The 23,731-nt window shown below is 32.9% G+C and overlaps 3 protein-coding genes across 3 annotated transcripts; 2 read left to right on the top strand and 1 right to left on the bottom strand.

The window, feature by feature from the left end:
- The first annotated feature begins 312 nt into the window (after window positions 1–312).
- On the top strand, window positions 313–2,689 carry LOC115453900 (eukaryotic translation elongation factor 1 epsilon-1). The gene is made up of 4 exons (XM_030182624.2): window positions 313–571; window positions 653–841; window positions 983–1,078; window positions 1,647–2,689. Exons 1-4 carry the CDS (start codon window positions 485–487, stop codon window positions 1,794–1,796), a joined length of 522 nt encoding a protein of 173 aa, XP_030038484.1. The 5' UTR covers window positions 313–484; the 3' UTR covers window positions 1,797–2,689.
- Window positions 2,690–3,482: 793 nt separating this feature from the next.
- LOC115453899 lies at window positions 3,483–5,460 on the bottom strand. Its single transcript, XM_030182623.1, has 4 exons — window positions 4,999–5,460; window positions 4,814–4,849; window positions 4,611–4,737; window positions 3,483–3,932 (listed from the first exon to the last, which is right to left on the bottom strand). The coding sequence occupies exons 1-4, from the start codon at window positions 5,440–5,442 to the stop codon at window positions 3,817–3,819; spliced, it is 723 nt and encodes a 240-aa protein (XP_030038483.1). The 5' UTR covers window positions 5,443–5,460; the 3' UTR covers window positions 3,483–3,816.
- Window positions 5,461–21,187: 15,727 nt separating this feature from the next.
- LOC115446265 (dormancy-associated protein 2) lies at window positions 21,188–23,341 on the top strand. The gene is made up of 2 exons (XM_030172865.1): window positions 21,188–21,223; window positions 23,042–23,341. Exons 1-2 carry the CDS (start codon window positions 21,215–21,217, stop codon window positions 23,273–23,275), a joined length of 243 nt encoding a protein of 80 aa, XP_030028725.1. The 5' UTR covers window positions 21,188–21,214; the 3' UTR covers window positions 23,276–23,341.
- Window positions 23,342–23,731: the final 390 nt, after the last annotated feature.

The following is a 23,731-nucleotide window of genomic DNA, read 5'->3' as shown; positions in this document are numbered from 1 at the left end:
AAAAATAAAAAAAAAAAACGGGGAAAATTTATTAGTTTTGAGAGATTCCGTTGCGTGCGCTGGGTAAACGGTTAAAGTTATGCAAAAATGATGTATGACGGGATTGTTACTCTTAAAAAGTTCTATATTGTAAAACAAAGTCCCCCGCTGCATCTGTCTGCCTTAACGTGTTAAACTCAACAACTACTTAACATATTAAGATGAAATTTGGTATGGAGACAGTTTGAGACCCTGGGAAGACCATAGGGAAAATATATAGCGTGACTTTTATAACGGAAAAACTTTATAACGCGGGCGGAGCCGCGGGCAAAAGCTGGTTTGCAATAAAAATAATAATCTATTAACCCCCAACCAGACACGTTACTTTGACAGCTATCGCCTGTCAAGTGTCAGTAGATGTTACATTGATTCCGCTGTTTATTTTCAGAGGTTATAAATTCTACAATATTTTTTTATCCGGGGAGACAGTAAAGATTCTTGCAAAATGAGTGCGTGTAATGTGGACGTGGTAAAATTGGTTGGTAAATATTTTAATGTTCCGGTGGGGACTATCTGTTATAATACTGATAAGGTAAATGTTGCATCTAGTGATATAGATTAGTAAGCATGTTACAATATATTTATTATTATGTCTAATGTTTATTTTATTCAGGTTTTAACGACTATTTTAGACAAGCAAAATGTTGAAGGCTTTGCGACAATCATTTTACGATTAGCTGAAAAGAGTGGTGGAAAAATGAGCCAGGAACAGAGATTACTTAGTTACCAGTGGTTAGAATATATCGCTATGTATGCCAACCAAGCAGTTAGCAACCCGGCTTTCGCCAAAAACTTTTTACAGGTAAATTAATATAACTTAGGAGGTAATCATTTTGGAAGATATAAAATTATAATATAATGGTTTGCATAGAAAAATATTATTATTTGTTTTTTTAAATATATGAATCAAGTATAAGAACTACATTTCACTTATTAATTACAGGACATAAATAGAGCCCTCGAAAAGAACACTTATTTGACTGGACACTATTTAACTGTGACAGATGTAGCTGCATATTATGTACTTTATCCAATTATAGTAAGTAATTTGGTATATGTTAATTATATTTAATTTTATCCGGAATCTTGTTAATTAAATTACACACAATGATATTTATCATTTTCAGAGCATAAATAGGAAGCATAGTCTATCTTTGAGCAAATATATGGGCTTACTCTAAGTGTTTTTTGTAGCTATGCCTGTGTGAAGGATTTTTCCAGAATAAATGTTCTAATGAGTATTTGATTAGTCAATAGGCCATATAAGTCACAACCCGGGGGGGGGGCGACATAGTTGCTTTGGGAACCTTTTTATTTTGTGGCCACAATAAAGGTATCTGCTGGATGGCACAAGCAGTGCTTTATACTTATGGAAAGTAAAATTTGACACTGATCCGAATACTCTTCCAGGATAAAAATTGCCTTTATGCCAATGTCATTACATATTCCATCTGTGTGCCTAATTTCATTTAAATTCTTTGAGCTGCTTCTGTGTATACATTTAACAAAAATCGGGACAAGTTCACGAACTCATTCATAATGTGATAAATATTATATTGATTTATTTTGTTAGGTAATTGGTTGTAATAAAGTTTTTTTTATTACAGGAACACTTAACTGTAAGTGAGCGAGAACCATTTATCAACACATGCCGGTGGTTAAAACATATACAAGCACAACCAAAAGTGTGTAAAACAAAACCACCTCTTCCTTTGAAAACCATTGCCCTCTCAGTACTTGCACCTGCTGTCCATTGACTTAGAGAATCTGAAATTATTTGATCAGTTATAATAATGCTTTAGAATTAAGGATGTGAAAAAAGAACAGTCTAAAAACATTTAAAAAAAAATTGGTGTGGTAACAGAATCCAATTACAAAGTAATGTATAACACGATAACAGGACTTATCAGTATTATTGAATGTAATAAAACTATTTATATTTCAAACAATTTACAATTTGGCACAATGTAAAAATATGTATTGATAATTCTGAATTTGCTCAATGTGTAAAGTGAAATGTTTAATGTGTTTAATGATGACATATTTATTGACTGGTGTAATATAATAAACCTTTTTTTTTAAGTTAAATATTGACATAACATTATTTGTACATTTATAAAATGGTGAATAGGACTAAGGGAGTAAAAAGGAACTATATTTATATGAATGTATTGACATCGAAATAAAATTTGTGTTCTGACTTTATTGAAGTTTATTATTTAAATTATTATGGCCAAGTTTCAAAGGCGCAAAACCTAAACTATTGTATCTGCTGTCGATAAAAAGAAATTATTTTGAGCGAAATAAATTTGTAAGAATTGTTAGTAGAACAGGTATTTTTAAGTAATTGAAGTTATTTTATCTGTGAAATTTCGTTCCGTTTTACTCCTAGATCTTATTCATCCTTTAGGTACATTGCTGTTTTTATGATAAATACTAATTTATACTTTCAGTCATCTAATTCGCCAGTAAAAATTCGGTTACCATTGCCTAATCAATTATTACCACATGAATTAAAGAATGTTAGTTTGGAAAACCCTGTGGTCTACCATCCACAACCTTTTGCATTCCCTGGATACCCTGTCATACTGTACTTGTGATAGTGTTTGTAACAAATAATTAAAAAATAAACACAATGTTGCATGCAGAATTTATTTTGTTTCATTATTACATTAATGCAAAGTTTACATAGATAAGTAAATAAGAATTTAGAAATAATAGTTTTTACTTCATAGCCGTGTGCGCGCCGTGGTCGTTTTTTACATCATAGGCCGTATATTATTATTACTATAGATATACTGTAATGTTTACTAATTATAATCATTACAGTAGATAACATAATGCATGTAGGGTCAGCATCGACGGATGGTTTGGCAGCTGAATTCTTTCTTTTATATAGAGAAAAAGACTATCAGCTAGCTTGTCTGATACCTATTCATAAAAATAGCAACACGAACCTTTAGAATTAAAAAGTAACTATTCTTTGGCAAAACATTGACCGTGTCTTTCTGAGACTGGACAGTGGCGCAGCGAGGGAGCAGTGGTAGTGGATAGGGTACCGGACTCATTTTTGTTCTTTACTATTATCAAATATTTACATAATATAAATTATAACACAGAAGGAATTATTAAAATCCGGTAAAAAATCAACAAGTTATAAGACTTTGAATTTCGGTGGAAGGGGTAATTAACAAGAAACAGAAAAGAGACGAAATATCCACATGTGACGTCATCGGGAATTACGACGCGTTCGAAAAAAAGAGATGAAGCGATATCCCCACATCGCGCCCACTTCTGCACGTTACAATATTTTAAATATGAATTACTCGCTCATTTTTTAATCAATTGTTATGCAGTTTTCGCAGGAGTGCTTCTTTTTCGTATTATTAACCATTACATATAGAATAATGTACAAAATCAAGCATAGGCCGGTCCCCTATTATGGCTCGTGCGGTACACGAAAGTAGGGGCGGCATATGAAAAATGGGGCTGCGCTGCAATTTTTCTTAGTATAGTTGAAAGCGGGCCCTATTTTTTTTATCGCAGCCTCGCGACGCCTGAGACCGCTACTGAAATAGGAGGCGGCAATTTTTCAGTCCTCGCATAGCAGAAACTCATGTTACGTCACTAACTTCAGAATATAATTATGTTAGATACTAACTATTTTCTGTTAAAGCTGGTTGCCGAAAAGATTTGACTAGCCGTTAGATCACCAAGGATTACCGCTTAAAATATGTGTCGTAATTCCGTTTTTACACTGACCCTTGGTTAGTTAAACTATTGGTCAGCCTTTTTCTCATTAGCGTTGCCTTCATCCATCTTGCGATCAGCGAATCGTAGCATCAAACATCTTTCCAATTTGTTAGAGTAAGAGCATCCATTATCTTCGGCTTCTGTTGGTTAAATAAAAACATAATCAGAAATTTTAGAAACTGGCGAGGTCCTGGGTTCGATTTCCATGCCGAGTCAGTGAAAATTTGTGCGACTCGTAAATCTATAAAGTAAATGCATTATATGTAAGAGCAATGGCGCCGTCTATTATTGCCAGGCTTTGGGCGGAGATTTATGAGGTTTTTGAAATCCGCGATATCGCGAGGATTATCGCGAGGTCTAAGTGATTGCCCCGTTCGCCTAAGCCCGCCGTTGTTTTAGAGATGAGATTTACTGAAGGGATCCGGGATCACCATCACATCATGAGACAAACGTGCCATTAGTAAATAATACCTATCGTGGACTATAATGGCTTTAGAGGTTTGAAAAGGAGCCAGCTTGATAACAGTATTTGATCGAAGATTAGCCTTTTTCTTGCCTTTGTACATTGTAATTGTCGATTTATGACTGGCTGAAAGTATTGGAATAAAGGTTCATAATGGGAATAAGATGGTTTTAAACAGCTAATAAACTGAAAACTACTGTTGAATACTAGGCGTTTAATACTATAGTTTTTAATTACTTCGGATTTCATAATATATTTACGGTACCTGATATACGTACTTAGGTTAATAATTTGGCGTCTTGCATATTTTCATGGAATATTGAAGATGAATGTGATAAATAGAATACTTAAGTACCTGATTGTAACTCTTGGAAACACGCTCTGATCTGGTCACGTAAAGCAGCTCGTGATTGTTGCGATGTCACCGCTGATTGCACAAGGTTCCAAAGTTCAGTTTCTCGGGGGATTCCTCTGGAGTCTACCTAATGAACGAAACATGACGCATATTATGATGATTGATGTACTTGTTTTTTGTTGAGTTATTCTGTATAGACTTACCACTTGTAAATTAGCGAACACACATTGACTAAGACACTGAAACATGCAAAAAATACTGTGAATAAACTTTGCTCATGCGATTAAGTCAGGTACTTCAATATATTATGTACACAATAAATGTTATGTTTATTCCAAATATACCTATAATTACAACATTAAATATTATGATAATAAATTTTATTCACCTGATTAGTGTCTGGCTTATCAAAAAGAGGTTCACTTCGTTTCTTCCTTCTGGAAATTGTGTCAGTATCATTATATTTCCTAATTATCTGAATTTTTGTAGAATCTAGAGCTGCATCTTCTAAGTTTCGAGTAGTAAAGCCCTCATCATTAAAGCTAGTACTATTTGGAACGTCTGTTTCTTTAAGTATATCTGTTACATTGCGTCGTTCATCGGCATACTCGACTTCTTGCATTGGGTTAAAATCGATATATGCATTATCGTTGGAGTTACTGGATCTGCGTTGACGACTGCCACCGTTATCTTGGGCATTGTTAAAATCGTTGCCATTAGTACAGGCTTTTAGAGCCACCGTGACTTCTTCTTGTAACAAGCGAATATTACCTTCCCCAGAACACGACACCAGAATTGGCAGAAACAATAAAAGTGCTATGTTTCCAACCATTGCAACAAAAATGACCTACTGTTACAATTTTCTGCATTTAAATTGCATTTTTACAGGAAGTTGGGTGATTATTTATGACAGAATAATGATCGGTTTTATTGGTATGGGAACGTTTGCATCCATCCATCCATCCATTGCAAAATTACTGACATGATATGTGAAGACTTGACTTTAAATGCGCATGCCATTTTATTATTGTCATAAATGTATTTAACTCTAATTGAACATCAATGCTGTATGTGCTAGAATTTGTTTTTCCTTATAGTATTATATTTTAGTAATCATTCATTACATAACATTGTGTTTGAACTAGACAATATAATAGTAAGTGGCTCGGTACCTAGCCGTAGATCCATAAATCATGTTGTAAGTATTATTGTATATATTCAAATGATAAAATGTTTTAATAAATATTGTTGCCATAGCAATTAACTATGCAATAGTTTCCAAATCTGTGAATGCAAGCGTGGAACTCAACATTGGCTCGGCAAACTGCTCGTACATGGTAAATAAGTTTTATAAAAAATAAATATTATCCAAATAAATTGTAGGTACCTGCGTCGAGATCATCTCTTACGCCTGCCGTCGTGCGAACTGCAAGGCCGGAACGTAAGAATCATGTAAGACATGACGAAGAAGATGGTAAGAAGATGAAGATAGAATCGGGTATGGAAATTCAGCGAGGCTTTGGCAAAATAAGTGTTTTTACTTTTTAGACTCCAATGAGATTAAAGCGCCCACTCCTAACTAATGGATATATGTGTTAAAATATGAAAAGACAAAGTAAAAATGCTTTAAACCGTTTATTTATCATATTTTACCGCCTCTTCAAAAGTGCCGTGCCGTGCCCGTGGTTTGCTGCCCCAACTTCTCTACGCCACTGTGACTAAGTCCTGAACTCTCTCAATAGTAGAAAAGGGCAGTGCTGACTCGTAGTATAGTACAGACAGGTATTATTATTGTAACAGATATTATAATGTGGTATATAGGAAATATATGGATAGGGAATATACTGTAGGCAGTTATATAAAAGCAAAATACTTTTCTAGGTATTTATAGGGATTTGAAATAGTTGACAGTAATTAAGATCCCAGGTGGTAAATTACGGAATTCCAATATTATGTCATAATAATATACTACCTACATATCTTGTGAGCTAAGTAGGTACTTAGGTGTGTTTTATTGTGAGACTTACCTGACATCACCTTTTCTGAGAAAATAATTTATTGAGTGTATACTTACTTAATAAATGTGTACTTAGGACCCTACCTACTGCCACGGTGAATAAATAATCATCAATGTTTAGATGCTTAGGAACTGAATAATTTTGTTACAATATATAATATGTTAGGTTATTCGAGGGACCTGTTTAAGGATGGTATTAATTGTTCGATTTTCCTCTTTCTTTTTTCTTTTATATATAAAATATATGACCTCAGTTTTTTGCGGAAATTTAGCACTATGGTATTTGGCGAGGTTGGAATATAAGCGGGAAACGGACCATATTCAAAAGTCATAACCGATAAGATAGACTAAACAAGTATTCATTATTTTACATGTGTTCATTATTTTAGACTTTTACTGGTTACATACCAACGGCTTTAAAGCACGTAAAGCTGTTGGTCCTGCGCCTGATCTTACTCCGATCATGTCGAATCACTGTCTCACCGGACTATTAGAGTGAAGGTACAGAAGGTCACCTGTGTACTTTAATATATCCGGCGTGCTTGGCTAATCTCTTTTGAATTTGGCCGCCGTGCCCGAAATTTGGTTAAGAATCACTCGCGAGTTACATGCAAGCGTGAACTATCTTGTATTTAAATAGGTCCCGCGACAAAAAATACAACTGTATATATATATAGGAAAAAGGATATGATTACTTATGTTTACGCAAATGTTAAACATTGAAATAAAATTATTTTGCGCATTTTATTGTGCTTTTATATTATAATTTTCTGCAGACATTTAGAACACATTGCAGACTTTGTGACCTCGAAATTTTAAAGTTTTATTTCGAAATTTTTCACTATTTTATAACTTGGTAAGCATGGCATCGTGATAGAACTAAATCTCATGATAGAGTGCATTTAGTCCAAACTTTATAACGGGAACCAGTAATCCTATTGGTTTCTTTCATTAATTAGATTTACCTAGGTACCTACTTGCACCAGTTTACCTGAGATGCCCCTTATGTGATTGAATCACTATGGCAGGATTTACATAATTTGTATAACGTGATAGTTGCTATCTAGTTGCTATAAAATATATATGATATAATATACATAGGTACCCTTCAGTGGCGAAGGGCGAAATTTTCCAAAAGATAACCAGACAACATATAGATGCTTGCATAAATGCAGTTTATTTATTTATTTATTTATTTATTATAAGTTCTCCAAAAAAGATAACACATAAATCAATTACCGCTTAACATAAAAATAAAATATGGTATAAAACAATGTGCATCTTACATCTAAGGAGACACAGCATGCATTAAGTATTTAAGAAAATAAAAAGAAAAGAAAAGACATAAACGTATCGAACAATAAAAAAAATAATTAAAAAATAAGCAGTTTAAACATGACATATTTTGGAATTAAGTAAGAACTATAAAAAACATATAAAAATTATAAAATCTCTAAAATTATTAAAATCAAAAACAAAAATTAACATTATTATCAAAAACAAAAATTAACATTATTAAAATCAAAAACAAAAATTAACAACAATTTAAATAATAATAATTCTTCTTTGGCCAATATAAATTATAAATTAATTAATAATACAGAGAATAGCAATTTTTAACATAAACACACACAATTGAACATTTACAACTTAATATTTTTTATAATATGATGTTTAAATTTTAAAATAGAATTATTGAAGATATCAATTTCTGGTGAGATGGCTGTGAGTTCGTTGTATTCATGCACTATTCTAGCTATCGGTGAGTGTTTGCCTAGGTTGGTCCGAGTGTGGGGCTCTTTCAATATTGGACAAGGAAAACGTGGAATCCTTCTAGGAACGTAGAAGCAAATTTTGTTCAGAAGGTCCGGACAATCGAAACCATTGTTCAAGAGTTTGTGCAGAAAGACTAGGTCAGATAGTTTGCGACGATTCTGAAGAGAAATTAAATTGAAGAACTTTAGTCTTTCTACATACGATGGTATTTTAGTTTTAACTTTTGCTCGTGCCGCTAAATTACGTACCAGTCTTTTTTGCACTTTCTCTATCCTAGTTATGTGGACTTGATAGGTTGGATTCCAGACCGGGCTGCAATATTCAAGTCGGCTCCTCACTAAACTGTTATACAATAGAATTACAGTCGAAAGTTTTTTAAATTCCCTAGTAGAGCGCAGGACGAACCCCAAGGCCTTATATGCTGAACTTATTGTTCTATCAAAATGTTCGGTGAATCGAAGCTGACTGTCAACGTAAAGGCCCAAATCGCGAATGACTTCCTGTTCCGTTAGTGGTGTGCCCTCTATGTTGTAAGAAGAACTAATTTTATTACGTTTACGTGTAAATTTAACGTGGTAGCATTTATTGCAATTAAGAAACATCTTGTTTTGTGTACACCAATAAGTTAAGGCGTCCAGATCATGCTGCAACAGATGTGTGTCAGATTCTGACTGTATAGTTAGTGTTAATTTTAAATCATCAGCGAAAAAGTAAGGTGTAGCATATTTAAAAACATCTGATATATCGTTTATAAATATATTGAAGAGTAATGGACCTAAATTGGATCCTTGAGGAACACCAGAACTAGCAAGAATAGGTTTCGATTCTTCGCCGTCAATCACAACGACCGATTGCCTTTTCTTTAAATATGAACTGAACCACTGCAAACTAATACCGGTAATGCCCATCAATTGCAGTTTGTTTAGAAGTATATTGTGATTTACTTTATCAAAGGCTTTCGAAAAATCTGTATAAATGGCATCTACTTGATGACCTTTATCTACAGCGCTTGATATATCGGCAACATAAGTGACTAGGTTCGTATTTGTTGATCTTTTAGGCATAAAACCATGCTGATTGATGGATAAGTAATTTTTTACATGACTATATAGCATCGGATATACCAAAAGCTCAAAAATCTTAGACATAGTCGATAAAATTGAAATAGGCCTATAATTTGAAATTGTTTTTTTATCTCCATTTTTATGAACTGGTACGATTCTTGCGCGCTTCCATTCGCTAGGAAATAAACCAGTGTTTAAAGAGGTATTATATATATATGTAAATGGTTTAGATAGCTGTTTCGCACATCGTACTATAAATGATGACGGTATGTTATCAGGACCCGGACCCTTAGCAGTATCAAGTTTTAAAAGTTCTTTTTTTACCATATCGGAGGAGATAGTTAAATTATTCATTTCAGGTATAACACATGTAAAGCTATTAAATGTCGGTAAGGTAATACTAGGACAGTGTGTTTCATAAACTGACCAAAAGTGCTTAGCAAATAGATCGCATATATCTTTTGCATTATTGGCTTGATCATCATAATAAGACATTTGTGATGGATACGAAGATTCACACTTACGTAAGTTTTTGATATGTGTCCAAAAATATTTGGGATTATTAGCTATGGCGTTTTCTACGTTTGATATATATCTTTTATAGCAAATATTTGTAAGCAACCTAGTGTCATTTCGTAGATAATTAAATTCAATTTTATCAAGCGGGTCGTTGTATTTCTTGATCCTTTTGTGTAACTTAGACTTCCGGGTGAGTATCTTTTTAAGCTCTTTAGAGTACCACGGTGGATATTTACCCCGCTTGAGTACCGTTTCAGGCACATGTTTTGCGATTGTATTTTTCAAAAGAGTGTACAATTTGTCTACCATTTTATTAACATCGCTACATAGTTTGAATTCTTCATCCCAATCAATGCTCTCTAGTACATCAGTAATCGCTTTGTAATCAGCTTTTAAATAGTTGTATTTTTTTAATAACATTAGGCCTAAGTTTCCTTTTAAAATTGATTATAGGTATAAATTCAATAGGTGGATGATACTTATCAATTTTTCTTACCGGATCAATGCAGCGGCTTACTTTTATCGTATCAATATTGGATAATATAAGGTCAAGGGTTTTTTGCTGAGCATTAACGACGTTATTAAACTGTGTTAAGCCGTGTAAGTTGATGAAGTCAATTAAGGTGTCTCTAAGGTAACCCGTACTGGGACTAGGGATCAACCTGTATGAATCATTAGGATCTTTTTGTATCCATTCGATGTTACTGCAGTTAAGATCGCCAATTATAATTGTATAACTATTTTGATGGATGTCCATCACTGAAGAACAATTGTCTAAAAAATATTCTAAAGATTCCCTGTTTAAGGGTGGGGGTAGATATACAGCACATAATTTTAAAAGTGTATGAGTATTAACAATCTGTAGGTCAATAGTAATCCATAGGTCTTCACAGTTACTTTCCCACTCATGGACACGTCTCGATTGCAGCTTATTTGAAACTGCAACTAAGACCCCTCCTCCTAGTTTTTTGTGATTGTTTAAGGATGACAATTCACGATCCCTTCTATACAATGAATAATTTTGATTAAATAGCTCAGCATCATGAACACTACTATTAAGCCAGGTCTCTGTTAAAATATAAACATCATACTCACAATTTTGTAAATGTTGCCTTACTTCAGCTAAATTACTATTTAAACCTCTGGTATTTTGGTAGTAAAACTTAAGATTATCGAATTTAAAAATGTTTTAACAAAATCTATCTTGTACAGAACTCTAGAATAAACAATCGGCTTAAATTATGTTAAGTTTCTTAATTTTTCAAAATTATTTATGAGTAAAGTTTCCGAAGATTCTTCTTTCTTCATAAAGATTTTTCCGTTTCGCACCCATAAGTATTTATATCCTAGTTCTTTGGATCGGAGACGTGCTGCTGCATGGATAGACTTATTCTCCGGCGAAAGATGTTCGACGACGTATATCGGAGCAGGATTATCCGTGGAAATTCCCAAATGTGCGCTGCTAAGTTTGTCTTTTTTATTAGTTTTATTATAAGTTATAGCCGCAGCAAGGAAACTGTTACGTATGCGAGGACTACTGAACTTTACAATTATGGATCTGGGTCTTTTATTGGTAGGGGTTAATTTTAGCAATTCTGGTGCAGTGCAGAATTTCAGAGTCATTGATATTACATTTAATTACTGTCGCTAGTTGCTTTACGGTGTTTACTAGGTTTTCTGCACGATGCTCGGGGACGCACTGTAATTCCACATTGCTAGCGCGAGCATGCTGCTCAAGTTGATTTATACGTTTAGTAATGTCCTTAACAGAGACCTGCAATACAGTATTTTTATTTTCTAAATCATGAATCTTAGCATTTTTTTCTTCCAAACTTCTTTTCATCTCTTCATAGGTCTCATTAAAAAACGATAAGGATTGCTGAAAATTATTCAACAGTTCAGTAACTTTCACGAATTTTTCATCCATTATTTCTCGCACTGCATCTTGTATTGCTCGTCCTACTTCTTCTCTAATCATGGCTCTGAGTGACTCGTTCGTAACTTCTGATGACTCAATGTCGCATTCATGTTTAGCTGCTTTACGATGTTGTGGTTTTGTCCGTGAAGTGACAGCAGGGGAGTTCCTTTTTGTCGACATAGTTAGGACGGTAGTATTGCAATTTGTTTCTATTTCTGTTTTATTTTTATTTTATTTTTTTATGCCCTCTATCGGTATTAGTATGAATTACAAACGTTATTCAATGCGATGAGACCTATGCAATATGAAATTATATTTACAAATTTAAATTTAAAAAACTTTTGATTCCTTAAGCAACTGGTTTCGAACCTTCGGTCCCGACACCGCAACGTTGAGTAGAGATGGATACAAAATTGATTGAGCTAATTTCACTCAGATTTGGTTAGTGAAATTATCCATTAGTCTGAACAGACGAATGATTACACAATTTGAATTTGAATTTGTAACAGTTTCTCCGTTAATGAATAGGTTATTAATTAACAGGTTTGCAATTTAGATCATATTAACTTCTGATTGTACACACTAATTGTCACTGTAGTCTCGCTATTCAGTTCTGAATACTGATTTATTTATAATAAGTTAGTTTAGTACCTTTAGTGATAGTTTTAGTCACAGCACTTATATTGACTTTTTGCTCCGTTTGAACAGTATGTAAATCCTGGATAACATTCACACGCTTCTATTGTATGTTTTTCTTGCTCACTAAACACTTATTACTGATTTTGGCCCACATATATTTTATTAGTTAATATTTGGGTACGGACTAACTGTTTACACGTAAAGCGCCATCTACGAAAAAAAAAAAAAAAAAAATTGTAAATTCAGTTTGTAAATTAATAATAATAATAATATATACTTGCCCACTGCTGAGCACATAATAATACATAGCACATAGTCTGTAAATTACTCCAATGAAAATTAGATATTACACATATATTGAAAGGGAAGGCGGTAGGAATCAGATTATATTGATCCTTCGCAACTGGTACCCTTCAACCAACAGCGACGACTACTGACAGGTCTTATACGAATTCTTAACCTCTTGATTTTGAAGGCCTGTGATTTGCGGTAAGTTTATGAGGAAAATGAGGCACAACACAGATATAAATGTATGTCTAACAAAAAAACTTTGCTGTCAAAAACGTATAATAAAATATAATCCTTATACGCGCTTCTGACTGCGATCATTTATATTGAAAATATTATCGTGATTGCTAAGTATAGATACTTCATCCACTAGTCAATCATCAGTCTATCATTTTAGAAAAAAAAACAAGAATTTGCAGGATATTATAATTTGATTTAAAATAAATACATTTATCAAATTACTGTGCTAATCTAACCTTTGCCATAATGTCCCCATTTCCCATTGCCCCATCCTCCCCAAGCAGGTTCATTGCTACCAGCATATATTTTTACGCTTGGGTATCCCACAGGATACTTGCCGTAGGCGCTGCCAGCTAATCCAGATTTTCCGTATTTTTCGAAAATGCCTGTTGTCCCTGGTATTTTTAAATAACTACTACTTATAACTCCTGAGGCAGAATGGAGCCTATCGTAAGTTCCAGATACGCTAAATGTGAGTGGAATGTGGACTCCGCCTACTCGGATCTCTGGAGACCGAACGAAAGGCCAGAATGTTTCAGATTTTTCCATTGTTTCCGAATCATCCGGATATTCTGAAATAATATATAATGCATGTGTATATCAGATATATAATTTCTTTTAGTTTTTTATTCTTATTGTGGAATGTAGGTATATTTAGTTAATGTTAAATGTTTTTATTAAGTAGATAATATTTAACTTAATTATCTACTTACTAAAAACCACAAGGAATTTAAACAAAATCATTACTCAAGCCAGGGTCACTAGTGAAATTCCTAGCGCTGAAAACGTCGTAGAAAGTATTTGTATTAAAGAGACCCCTAAGCCTTCTTTTGTATTAATTTTGTTAAGATTTCATTTACTATATAAATATTCTTACTTTCTTCAATTTCCGACACTGTTGCTTTAACAGTAGTACACTCTACTTTTTTATCTGTAGTTCGCAACCACAATTCTGTCTGTGGAATATGTTTGGTGTCGTCTTTTAATGGTGGATTAGGAGATAGATACAATGCTGGATCCAACACAGCATTTTCCACTACGCTTATCATGTATATACAAAAGAAAATTGATACCTGTAAAAAAAAGGTTACATCTGAAAATCTTTGGAAGTCATTATAGGTGGGTGTGTTGCTTAAAGTCACATCAGTTTAAGATCGATTTTCACGTGGTTCTGTCCATTCTTCACACACATTTCAACACTTGTAGTCTTGATGCATGCAAGCGTTGCTGTATCTCTTTATTAAATAATCTAGTATTGCGATTCATACAATACGACATGTCTTATTGTTTATGTTGGTTAGAATATTCTTGTAACTGCTGGCGACCGATGTCGAGGGCGAACTTGGCAATTAACCACCTGGGGCGTAGCGCTTTCAGGGGATTCGTGCGATGTCTTGGGGTACTTTTTCAACATATTGCCTATAAAACTGAAAATCAGAAAGATTTATTTTGCTTTGAACGAAGCCTCGCGTCGATTTTTTTTGCTTTTTGCTCGAGGCCTCGTGTAGTTAAGGCCGCCACTGCAGTTGTAACATATATCATACCATTCTACTCTTTAGGATTTACAAATATAGCCTGCAAAATTTAAGAGTCAATTTATTGAAGGCGGAAATGGGTCTTCCCCAGAAAAATTTAACAATCAAAGTCGTTATATACATTAAAAGCTTATTTAAAATGACCTTGTATTTATTAACTTGATTTGGTTGTTTTCATGAATAATAAGCAGCTTGGCTTTTCTCAGCGTAGCGTTAAGATTTGTTTTTGGTTAGGTGTCTGGGGATTCAATTTTTTTATTGTATAGCAGCATTATATTACATTGTTATCGTTTAATTAGTGTTTGTGTTACTTAAGGATGGGTCATCTGATTACGCATAATGTAAAGAAACGTTTAAGTATAGGAGGTACAAAAAACCTTTTTTCTATATTGCTCTGACGTTTTTTGAGTACAATTAAATTATGAGAATCTTCACAAAAAAATTATAAACTCTTTCCTGTTGATATAAAATTATGTGAGGATGGTTCATATTTAGGTATTTATTGCTTTATTCACGAGTAATATTATATTCGTACACCAAGGATCAAAAATAGGTAATACAGAATACCGCCTGACTAGTGAACTGAATAGGGCTGCCATCCGTAATTCCCCGAATTTGTCCTAGTTTGAAGGGTGTCCGGAGGCCATCCAGCAGGGGTTTTTTAACAAGCAGTATAAACAATTTATAACAAGCTGTATAAATTAATAAAAATTAAAAAAAAAATATAACGATGTTTTTATTTTTGTTGCAATAAGTATTTTTAGAGGGGTCCGGGGAAAAACTCATATTTCGCCCAAATGTCCGGGATTTTTGCCGTGTTCATCCAGCGTGTGCAATTTAGCTGATGACAACCCTAGAACTGCTATATACAAATTGATTCGTAATAAATTTTGCAAACTATATCCATGTTATTTTTATTAGTCACTAGTACCTTTTGCCAGGCCATAGGAGGTAACACCAGAGAAAAAATGATTTTAACGCAAAAAAGTAGGAAGACCAACAGGTTTGTAATGTTGAGCCGTATTTTGTTTTTCAAACCGCAATTTTAATTGCATTTGATGCTTTAATTAACACGACTTAATAGGTGTATTATGTTCGTTAAATTATTTAAGTACTTGTATAGATCATGTAAGATAACATTGGCTGAGATTGTGCGCACTGGAGGCGCGATCATAATGGTTGTTTTGTTTTATTTCGTAGCGAAAAACACAATATTTGGACATAATAATAAATTTGAACCTAATTTATAGTATCTGTTGATTTAGGTGCTTCCCCCAGAAAAATATCGCGCTAACCGTATTTTTAGTACGTAAGAATTTACTCGAAATTTATAAAGTATAGAAAACTTAAACATTTAATTATTTTTTTAAAAATATTTTGGTGATATTGAATCATCATTTCACAATAAAAATGCCATAAAAATTGTTGATTCCCTGCATCTCCTCCCAAAGTATACATAATTTTAGTTTACAACCAATAGGTAGATATTTATTAGGGACCAATTTAGTAGTTTAAAATTTTGAAAAAGACTTAAAGTTATTTTTCAAGTCAATTCGTTAACCATTGCATATTCCCTCCCTTAACTAGTGTGCGGCGCAGCGCCACGTCGTAAATGTATGGAATGAATGCTCAAGGCCATTTGCTCGGAGGAGGGTCTTAATAATATATTTTAACGTTACGCGGCTTGAGTGACCCAGGCAACCTAATACAAACAGGTATAGAAAATATAATATATTTTTCCACATTTCATTATTCTTTGAAAAAAAAACATGTTTTTATCCCAATCCTTATTAACTATTCGATTTTTAAGTTCGATCATTTTTATTTAAAACAGTATTTAAGTACTTTTACAAATATATTTTTAATAAATTAAATGATTTATTTCATTTTAACGTAATACTTGTACTCAATTATATCTTCACAGACTGCTACGCCACTGGTTTTAAATTATACCATTTACATGATTTATGTTGTTAGCGATAAAAAGTGGTTTTTGAAAATGCTACGTGAATCATTATCTGTTATTGCTATATACAATAAAAAAAAACTGGTCCTTTATTTTTGAAATAGCAATAACGAGTTACCGAAATCATGTGTTCTGTCTCATATATATTTTGGCGGTGATTTGATAAATAAAAGCTATCGTAAGGTAAATTAGCAATGAATCTAATGTCACTTTAAGAATAAACTTAGGTCAGCTTAGGCGCAGCTCGCAATAATAGTAAATGGACAAATTAGCAGTTACATATAAGGTTATTGTAACGGTTGAATTATGTATAGAATATTTTCTACAATTGAAATTAAACGCGGGAAAAAACAAAACAGTTATTTTTCGTATTCATTCTTATAGGCAAATATTATTATGACGATATTGAATCGTTAACAGCCCAACAATATTCCGAATTTAAAATAACTAAGCACAACTGGAAGAAAATCTAAAAAAAAAATTAAATTGAAACCAATTATAATAATGAGGATCATTATTATAATTGTAAAGTATAAGTATGTAAACGGAAGGTGTCAATAAAAATACTTACAAACATATCGTAGATGGAATTGTGCACAAATTTTAAAAACTTTAATCGATTAAGATTAATGGTTGAAGTATTTAATGAATTAAATTTTCCAAATGACGCACTTAGTTTGTTTTTTATTATGTTAAATGTCGGTTACGTAGAGTGGTGTAACACATGGGATGATATTATGGAACTGGTAATACTTTTAGAATAGAAAGCCTTTCTCCCACTCCTATAGTCTGACCTATTAAAATTCATAATCTCATTCAAGGTCGACTTCTATAAAATGTGAAAGTTGCTCAACACTTGTGTCATTGACATTAACATATTTCGGTGTATTTTTGTTTATCTGTATTAGTAAACATTCGTTACATAATAAGATTGCTTCCTTCACCATGATTTATATATAAAATGTGGACAACTCGTTGATTTAGATGACTATATGAAGCCAATAGTTTTTTTTTGTAGTGAATTATTTTTTCTAATTGTTTGCTATCGAAACGTAGATACCTATATCGCGTTGCTGCGTTACTCTACAAAAAGTAATTACGGTGTGGGTGTACTATTTAACCTTTGGATTATAGTAAAATAGTGATTAGAGATTTATTTAACATCTTAGAGTTCGAGTAGGTACAGGTTAAAGAAAAGTGACATTACTGACCCCTGAAGTACGTACGTAATGACGTATGTTCTAAGTATTATTTAGAACGATGATGATGTTAAAATGAAGAATTTATTTTATAATACTATTAGGAAAAAACGTGATTATGAAACGAAATTCTTTTGTTTCAATTTAGGACTTTCAATTTAAACGCAGCTTTAAAAATTACAGTTATGTCTAAACAGGTTTTTTTTTAATTATATTCTTTTCTAATTTGTTGATAGTCTTAAAGTAAGGGTTTCTGTTCACATAACAGTCCATAGTCAATAAATCATAAATCTAATCTGTTGACTATTTTCATCAATTATTTAAGAATAATATATTGTAACTAATGTAAAGTCATCTACACTAGGTGGTTAATTTACTGTCAATATTGCCATTATAAGTTAGGCACGTACCTGCGGGTACGCCCCGAGTTATACAAATTGTAATAAAGAATTACGCATATTAAAGTACTTAGTTACTTCTTTGTAACAAACCTTTTTATCTTAGTCATTAGCAATAGGTATTTGAAATTAATGTGATAAAGTTATACCATAATTATTATTTGTCTTCCTTGGCGCATCGACCGATTTGGGCTGTGAATAATGTTCGGGAAGTGCGGAGGTCAGTTTCCAGGTCGGGCAATATCTCCCAGAAGGGGTTAATATCTAGCAGGCGACCGGTCGTAAAATTAAGTCCAATGTTTTCTGCAACATGTTTGAATTTTTTCGCGCAGTTTTTATATTGGAATGGTACGAAGGCAGTTGGGTGGAAATAATTCAATTATTAATATATTTTGTGTTGTGATTTACAATTTTATTTACAAAATAATGATAAATGGTCTCCAAATACATATATTAGACGCCCGTTTGGCCTTTAGCCTGTCTGATGTTTCTTATCCGACAGATCAATATTTTTTTGCAAATGCTCACCAAAACGATTAATTTCCTTGGCATTGAACTTTGTTTTAAATTTTGCAGATGCCTCATCTTGCTTTGATTACATATTCGATATTGGCCCGAACTCGTAATTTAAAACTGATATTTCGTGTTTCTAGTCTCGTGTGCTTTAATTATATTGCTTTATGAGACACGTTTCATTTTTTTCTTGTTCTGTATACTGTTTTGGTTTGGTTTAAATGATTTCTACGTAACATCTTCCTCTTTGTAATAATGCCCGTGTTTAGACCCACTAATCTAATCCCTATTTCCCTCGGTGACGCCATCACGCGTGAACGGCTGGACAGATTTCACTATTTTTTTTGTTGTTTATTATTGTCAGGAGAAGACAGAAAAAATCAAAATATTGCGCGGAAAATTAGAAAATTTAAGAAAACTTATCGAAAATATTAATTTTATATAACTGTCAATTGTTTGAAATAACTGTAAGCGATTGACAGAATGCGTGCTGCAAATTCATAGTTAAGACGGGACGTCTGTCGGGTCAACTAGTTAAGTATGATATTATTACAAAATAAATAATTGAAAAGTGCAATGAAAATTAATTTTTCTCTCCTGAATGCCTTCTATAGGGAGTGTGTGGTACTCATAAATTGGTTGATAAAAATTACTAGTACGAATATCCATGATTCATGTCCCCCCGTCACCATGAAGGCTGCAAAGTCTTCGAAACGTTGGGAGAAAACTAAACCATTAAAACCGCGATAAAATCCGAAAAATAGTTTTCGCACGCGTTGTAAAAATGGTTACAATACCTAAAATAACAAAAATCAAAAAATATTTATTATGACTATTTTTAACGTGTATTTTTTGCTATTGTTAGACTATATTTTTAAATCTGCTCATGTTCCCTCTGTGTTATCTCAATGCCCTCTAATTTTCTCTGGGTATTCTACTGTCCCCCTGAAAGTCTTGAAGGCAAGGGAGCGTTAGCGCATATATTGAAAACCTATGCTCTAGCCCCTAGGGCAATAGGGCGATAAGTTAGCTAGCTTTGGTATTATTCTATTGACGATTTTGTAGACGATGAAGATTACTTAAAACGCCAGATGTACCTACTTGATGTCCCGCAATCAACCTCTGAAAATAGAAATTTGTCAATAAGTTTATTGCATTCTTGCGTAATACATACATTCAGACCAAAACATTATTTTGCTTTAATGGAATATTATAAAAATATGCATTTTGGTATGAATACATACAAACAAAACCTATTATCGTAATTTAATCAAAATTCTCAATTTTTTTGCTACAGATTACATAATATTAGAATTTTTATGTCTAAACTGGATTTCTGTTTTCTTAAACAGAGCTATATTTATATGAAGCTACCAGTATCGCACAGTTTATATCTTCCTTCTTTGTTCTGTGGTTTATATAGTAATTTTTGAGGGTTTCAGTGAGTTTCCGTCATGAAAATTGTAAGTATATTAATAGTTATGATTAAATTATGACAGGGAAATTGTTTTACTGTTCAGTTATAGAATTTGTAGTAATGTATGGCGCTCCATACATCCAGTGCAAGTGTTTATTAATAAATGAATTCAAAGTAAATAATTTATTTGTGGCATATTTTCCGACTGTATATTTGGGACAACTCAGAGTCGCGACGAATACATTTTCATAATGATGCCTGTTATACAAATATTATAATGCGAAAGTTTGTGAGGATGAGTGTATGTATGTGTGTTCCTTTTTTATGAAAAAAACTACTGAACGGATTTGGATGAAACTCATATTATTCATAACTCAAACAGTAATATTGGTTATACTTCAGAATAACACATAGGCTATAATTTATAATGATTTTGTGGAAATTGGTCATAATATAACGATGCATAATATCAAGTCGGAATAAAAAATGATCCCGGAAAACTCCTTTACGCGGGCCAAGCCGCGAGCAAAAGCTAGTAATCTATATATGAATACATAAAGAAAAAACTTTGTATCCCTTTTTAAATACATTGCGCGCACGAACAAGTGTCAGATTTAGTATAACTAAAGTTCATATAGAGGAGTGCTGTAAATTAAATTTATATACAATATGTTTTACAAATATATTAAACAGAACGGTCGAATTTCGACCACCGGGATCGCCCAGTGATCGCACTAGTACTCATTTTTACCCAATACGATAGAGCGCGGAAATCAATGACCATTATAATGCCTAAGGTGGAAACATAACATTGCTGGTTAAAAAAATAATATAGAGATAATGATGTACTTAGTTAAAACATTAAAATGACAATTTGATCCATTAGGTAATTTAATCCATTTACTTTAAGTTTATAAATGCTGGGGATCGGGATGAAGGAATTTTTTCTGTTCAAAACGAACATGTTGAAAATTGCGACGTAATTTTGATGGCAAACTGGTGTATAATGATCATTTAATTTAATAATGTTTGATTACGTCATTTTTTGTGACACCCAAGAGGTTTATATACTCTCGGAGAGGATAAACATCACAGTTATCCACAGAATCTCCGACATGAAGATTGTGAGTACACGTTAATTTGTTTAATTTTAAATTAACTATCAACCTAAAGTTAATAAATAATGTTATTTTACTTAATTGCTTAAAATTTCATTTTTTAATTACATAGGGCTCGAAGTTGAAATAGTGTTTTAAACAAAAATTATATTTGCTATGTCTTTGAAAGGGTCCGTCCTATTTTGGTTAAAATATAAATGGCAAAAGCCTGCGATTTATATTAAACAAAATGTTCTTTTTCGTCCGCATTTTCCTTGTTATACTCCTTCGTGGGGACAGCGTGACATAATTAAAAGGAAGAAAATTTATATTTCGGAGCCTATTTCTCGTTAGTTGACTACTAAAACGACCCTAATAGGAATGAAAAAAGATTTATTTTTATTATGCGTGTTGAAGAAATGATTTGCTCATTTTTCAAAGAACTGGGATACATAAGGTAAACGGAACACTTGATGGCCCTTCTAATTTTAAAATTTTCATTTAATAATTTCGTGGAAGGATATTCGTATAAACAATAATCTTTGATTAAATGACTAAATGTTTAATAATAAAAGCGCCAACAAATAAATGTCTTAAGCTTACATTATAACATAAAAAGAAAAAAAAATTTCGAAAAAATGGCTGATGCGCCATGTGAGGCACCTGGGTATTCAATATGGCCCACAGTTTTTATTATCTTTACATAAAGAAGCACCTATATTATCGACATTTAAGTATTACTTTCTACTTATAACGTATTGTCAGGCGGTTTTATTTTTAACCGACTTCGAAAAAAAGGAGGAGGTTATCAATTCGACGTGATTTTTTTTTTTTTAAATATCAATATAGTAAACAAAAGAAGTAAAATCTTGGTCGTGGACTATATTCAAAGTATTTAAATAAAAAAGTGTATGGAAATATAAATAATTTAGCGTACATACTTAAATAAATGACATAATATGTAATGATCTAGCATAATATTTGGCAACAATATAACAATAAATTGTATGAATATACGGTCGTTGACTTTTGTTGTGTATGAAAAACTTGTGGTGGGCCATGAGTGAAACAATCTTGTGAAAATATAACAATGAACAAAAACAATATAACTTACCTATAACTAAATATCAAACAGATTATGTATGCTGCATTAATAAAAATAATGTAGTGCAATTTAAACATATTTTAAAAAAAAAATACTTCATGGAAATAATAACTTGGCCACTGTCATGACGCATTACAGCAAAATGGCAGTGCTAGTCATAGATGCAATGTCGTTTCTGGAGGCAGATGTATATACCAGCATTATTATTTTTTTTTTTTGGAAATTTTTAGTAGAACTTTTCAAAATTAAATTTGGTAGGACTCAGGCTAAGCTTACACTATCTTATTAGAATTCGAAATAATTCGACAATTTCTTTTTAACTAGTTAATAATTTTTATTTTTATGCAAAGTAGTAATAAAATTAACACTATATCTCATTTACGCTATGGCTCTTATGGGGTTAAAAAGAGTTCCTCTATAATATACTATTTGGTATTACCATTAATGCTAGCAACCTAGTATTTGATCCACAGAAATTAAATTTAATATTATTACTTGGCCATGTGTGTGTCATGGAATAAAAGTCTTCTATTTCCTTTTCGTGTATAAAAGGAACCTTTTAGTTGGTTCAAGTTTTATCCATGTGGCCAATTTCATCACAACTCTTTGAACCATTTCTACGTTAACTTTTTTCGGACCTCCCAACTTGTGCAACTTTCGCATTTATAGAGCTAAGATACTTTACGATGGTTTATGTGTATGCTGAACACTATGATATTTTATATTTTTCTCTATTTCAGTTCGGCTTGTTTATGTTGGTGTTGTGCGCCCTGCTGGGATATGTAGCGGCCTCCGCAATCGGCGTTCCTGTGGCTGAGGTCCTCGAGGCGGAAGAGTCGAGATGGGGACACGGTGGCCACCATCATGGCGGCGGTTGGCACCACGGTGGCGGGTGGCACCACGGTGGTGGGCACCACCACGGCGGATGGCACCACGGCGGCGGACACCACCACGGTGGTTACTACCGCGGCTAAAGTTATTCCTCGTACCTGTAGATATAATGTTGCATAGTATTAAATGAGATTATATTACATAAGTAACTATTTCATTTTATTTATCCTACTTTGATTTAAATATTAATAATTATAATGAATAATTATTAATAGGCACACATAAAAGACACAAAGATATTTTCCAAATTTTTATTTTCTGTGTCAGTCTCTATTATCCAACACACCTTAACCTAAGTAGCCTAAGCACATACTGATAGTCAAGTTGAATATTCACACATACTAGTTTCCCTCCAACTTTACCAATTTAAGTTGGTAAAATAATAAATGAAAGAGCTCGTTCCACTTACAACTTAGACTAAAACATATCTTAATGATAATCGAAATTGCAAAAAAGGGAGGCTATGAAACCATATGGAATATTCAGGAGGACATCGCGTTTAAGTATATATAACCTGAGAAGGGAGAAAGTTAGGTGAT

The sequence above is a fragment of the Manduca sexta genome, chromosome 16 (assembly GCF_014839805.1).
Source record: "Manduca sexta isolate Smith_Timp_Sample1 chromosome 16, JHU_Msex_v1.0, whole genome shotgun sequence".
Taxonomy (NCBI): Eukaryota; Metazoa; Arthropoda; class Insecta; order Lepidoptera; family Sphingidae; genus Manduca; species Manduca sexta.
This window is presented reverse-complemented; position numbering and strand designations above follow the sequence as displayed.

Excerpts from the sequence above, each read along its gene's own strand:
- LOC115453900 (XM_030182624.2), top strand. The coding sequence starts at position 485 with ATGAGTGCGTGTAATGTGGACGTGGTAAAATTGGTTGGTAAATATTTT. Across the intron at positions 572-652 it reads TCTGTTATAATACTGATAAG|GTTTTAACGACTATTTTAGA; the intron begins GTAAATGTTGCA and ends TATTTTATTCAG. Across the intron at positions 1,079-1,646 it reads ATGTACTTTATCCAATTATA|GAACACTTAACTGTAAGTGA; the intron begins GTAAGTAATTTG and ends TTTTTATTACAG.
- LOC115453899 (XM_030182623.1), bottom strand. The coding sequence starts at position 5,442 with ATGGTTGGAAACATAGCACTTTTATTGTTTCTGCCAATTCTGGTGTCG. Across the intron at positions 4,850-4,998 it reads ATAAGCCAGACACTAATCAG|TGTCTTAGTCAATGTGTGTT; the intron begins GTGAATAAAATT and ends TGCATGTTTCAG. Across the intron at positions 4,738-4,813 it reads TGTTCGCTAATTTACAAGTG|GTAGACTCCAGAGGAATCCC; the intron begins GTAAGTCTATAC and ends TTCGTTCATTAG.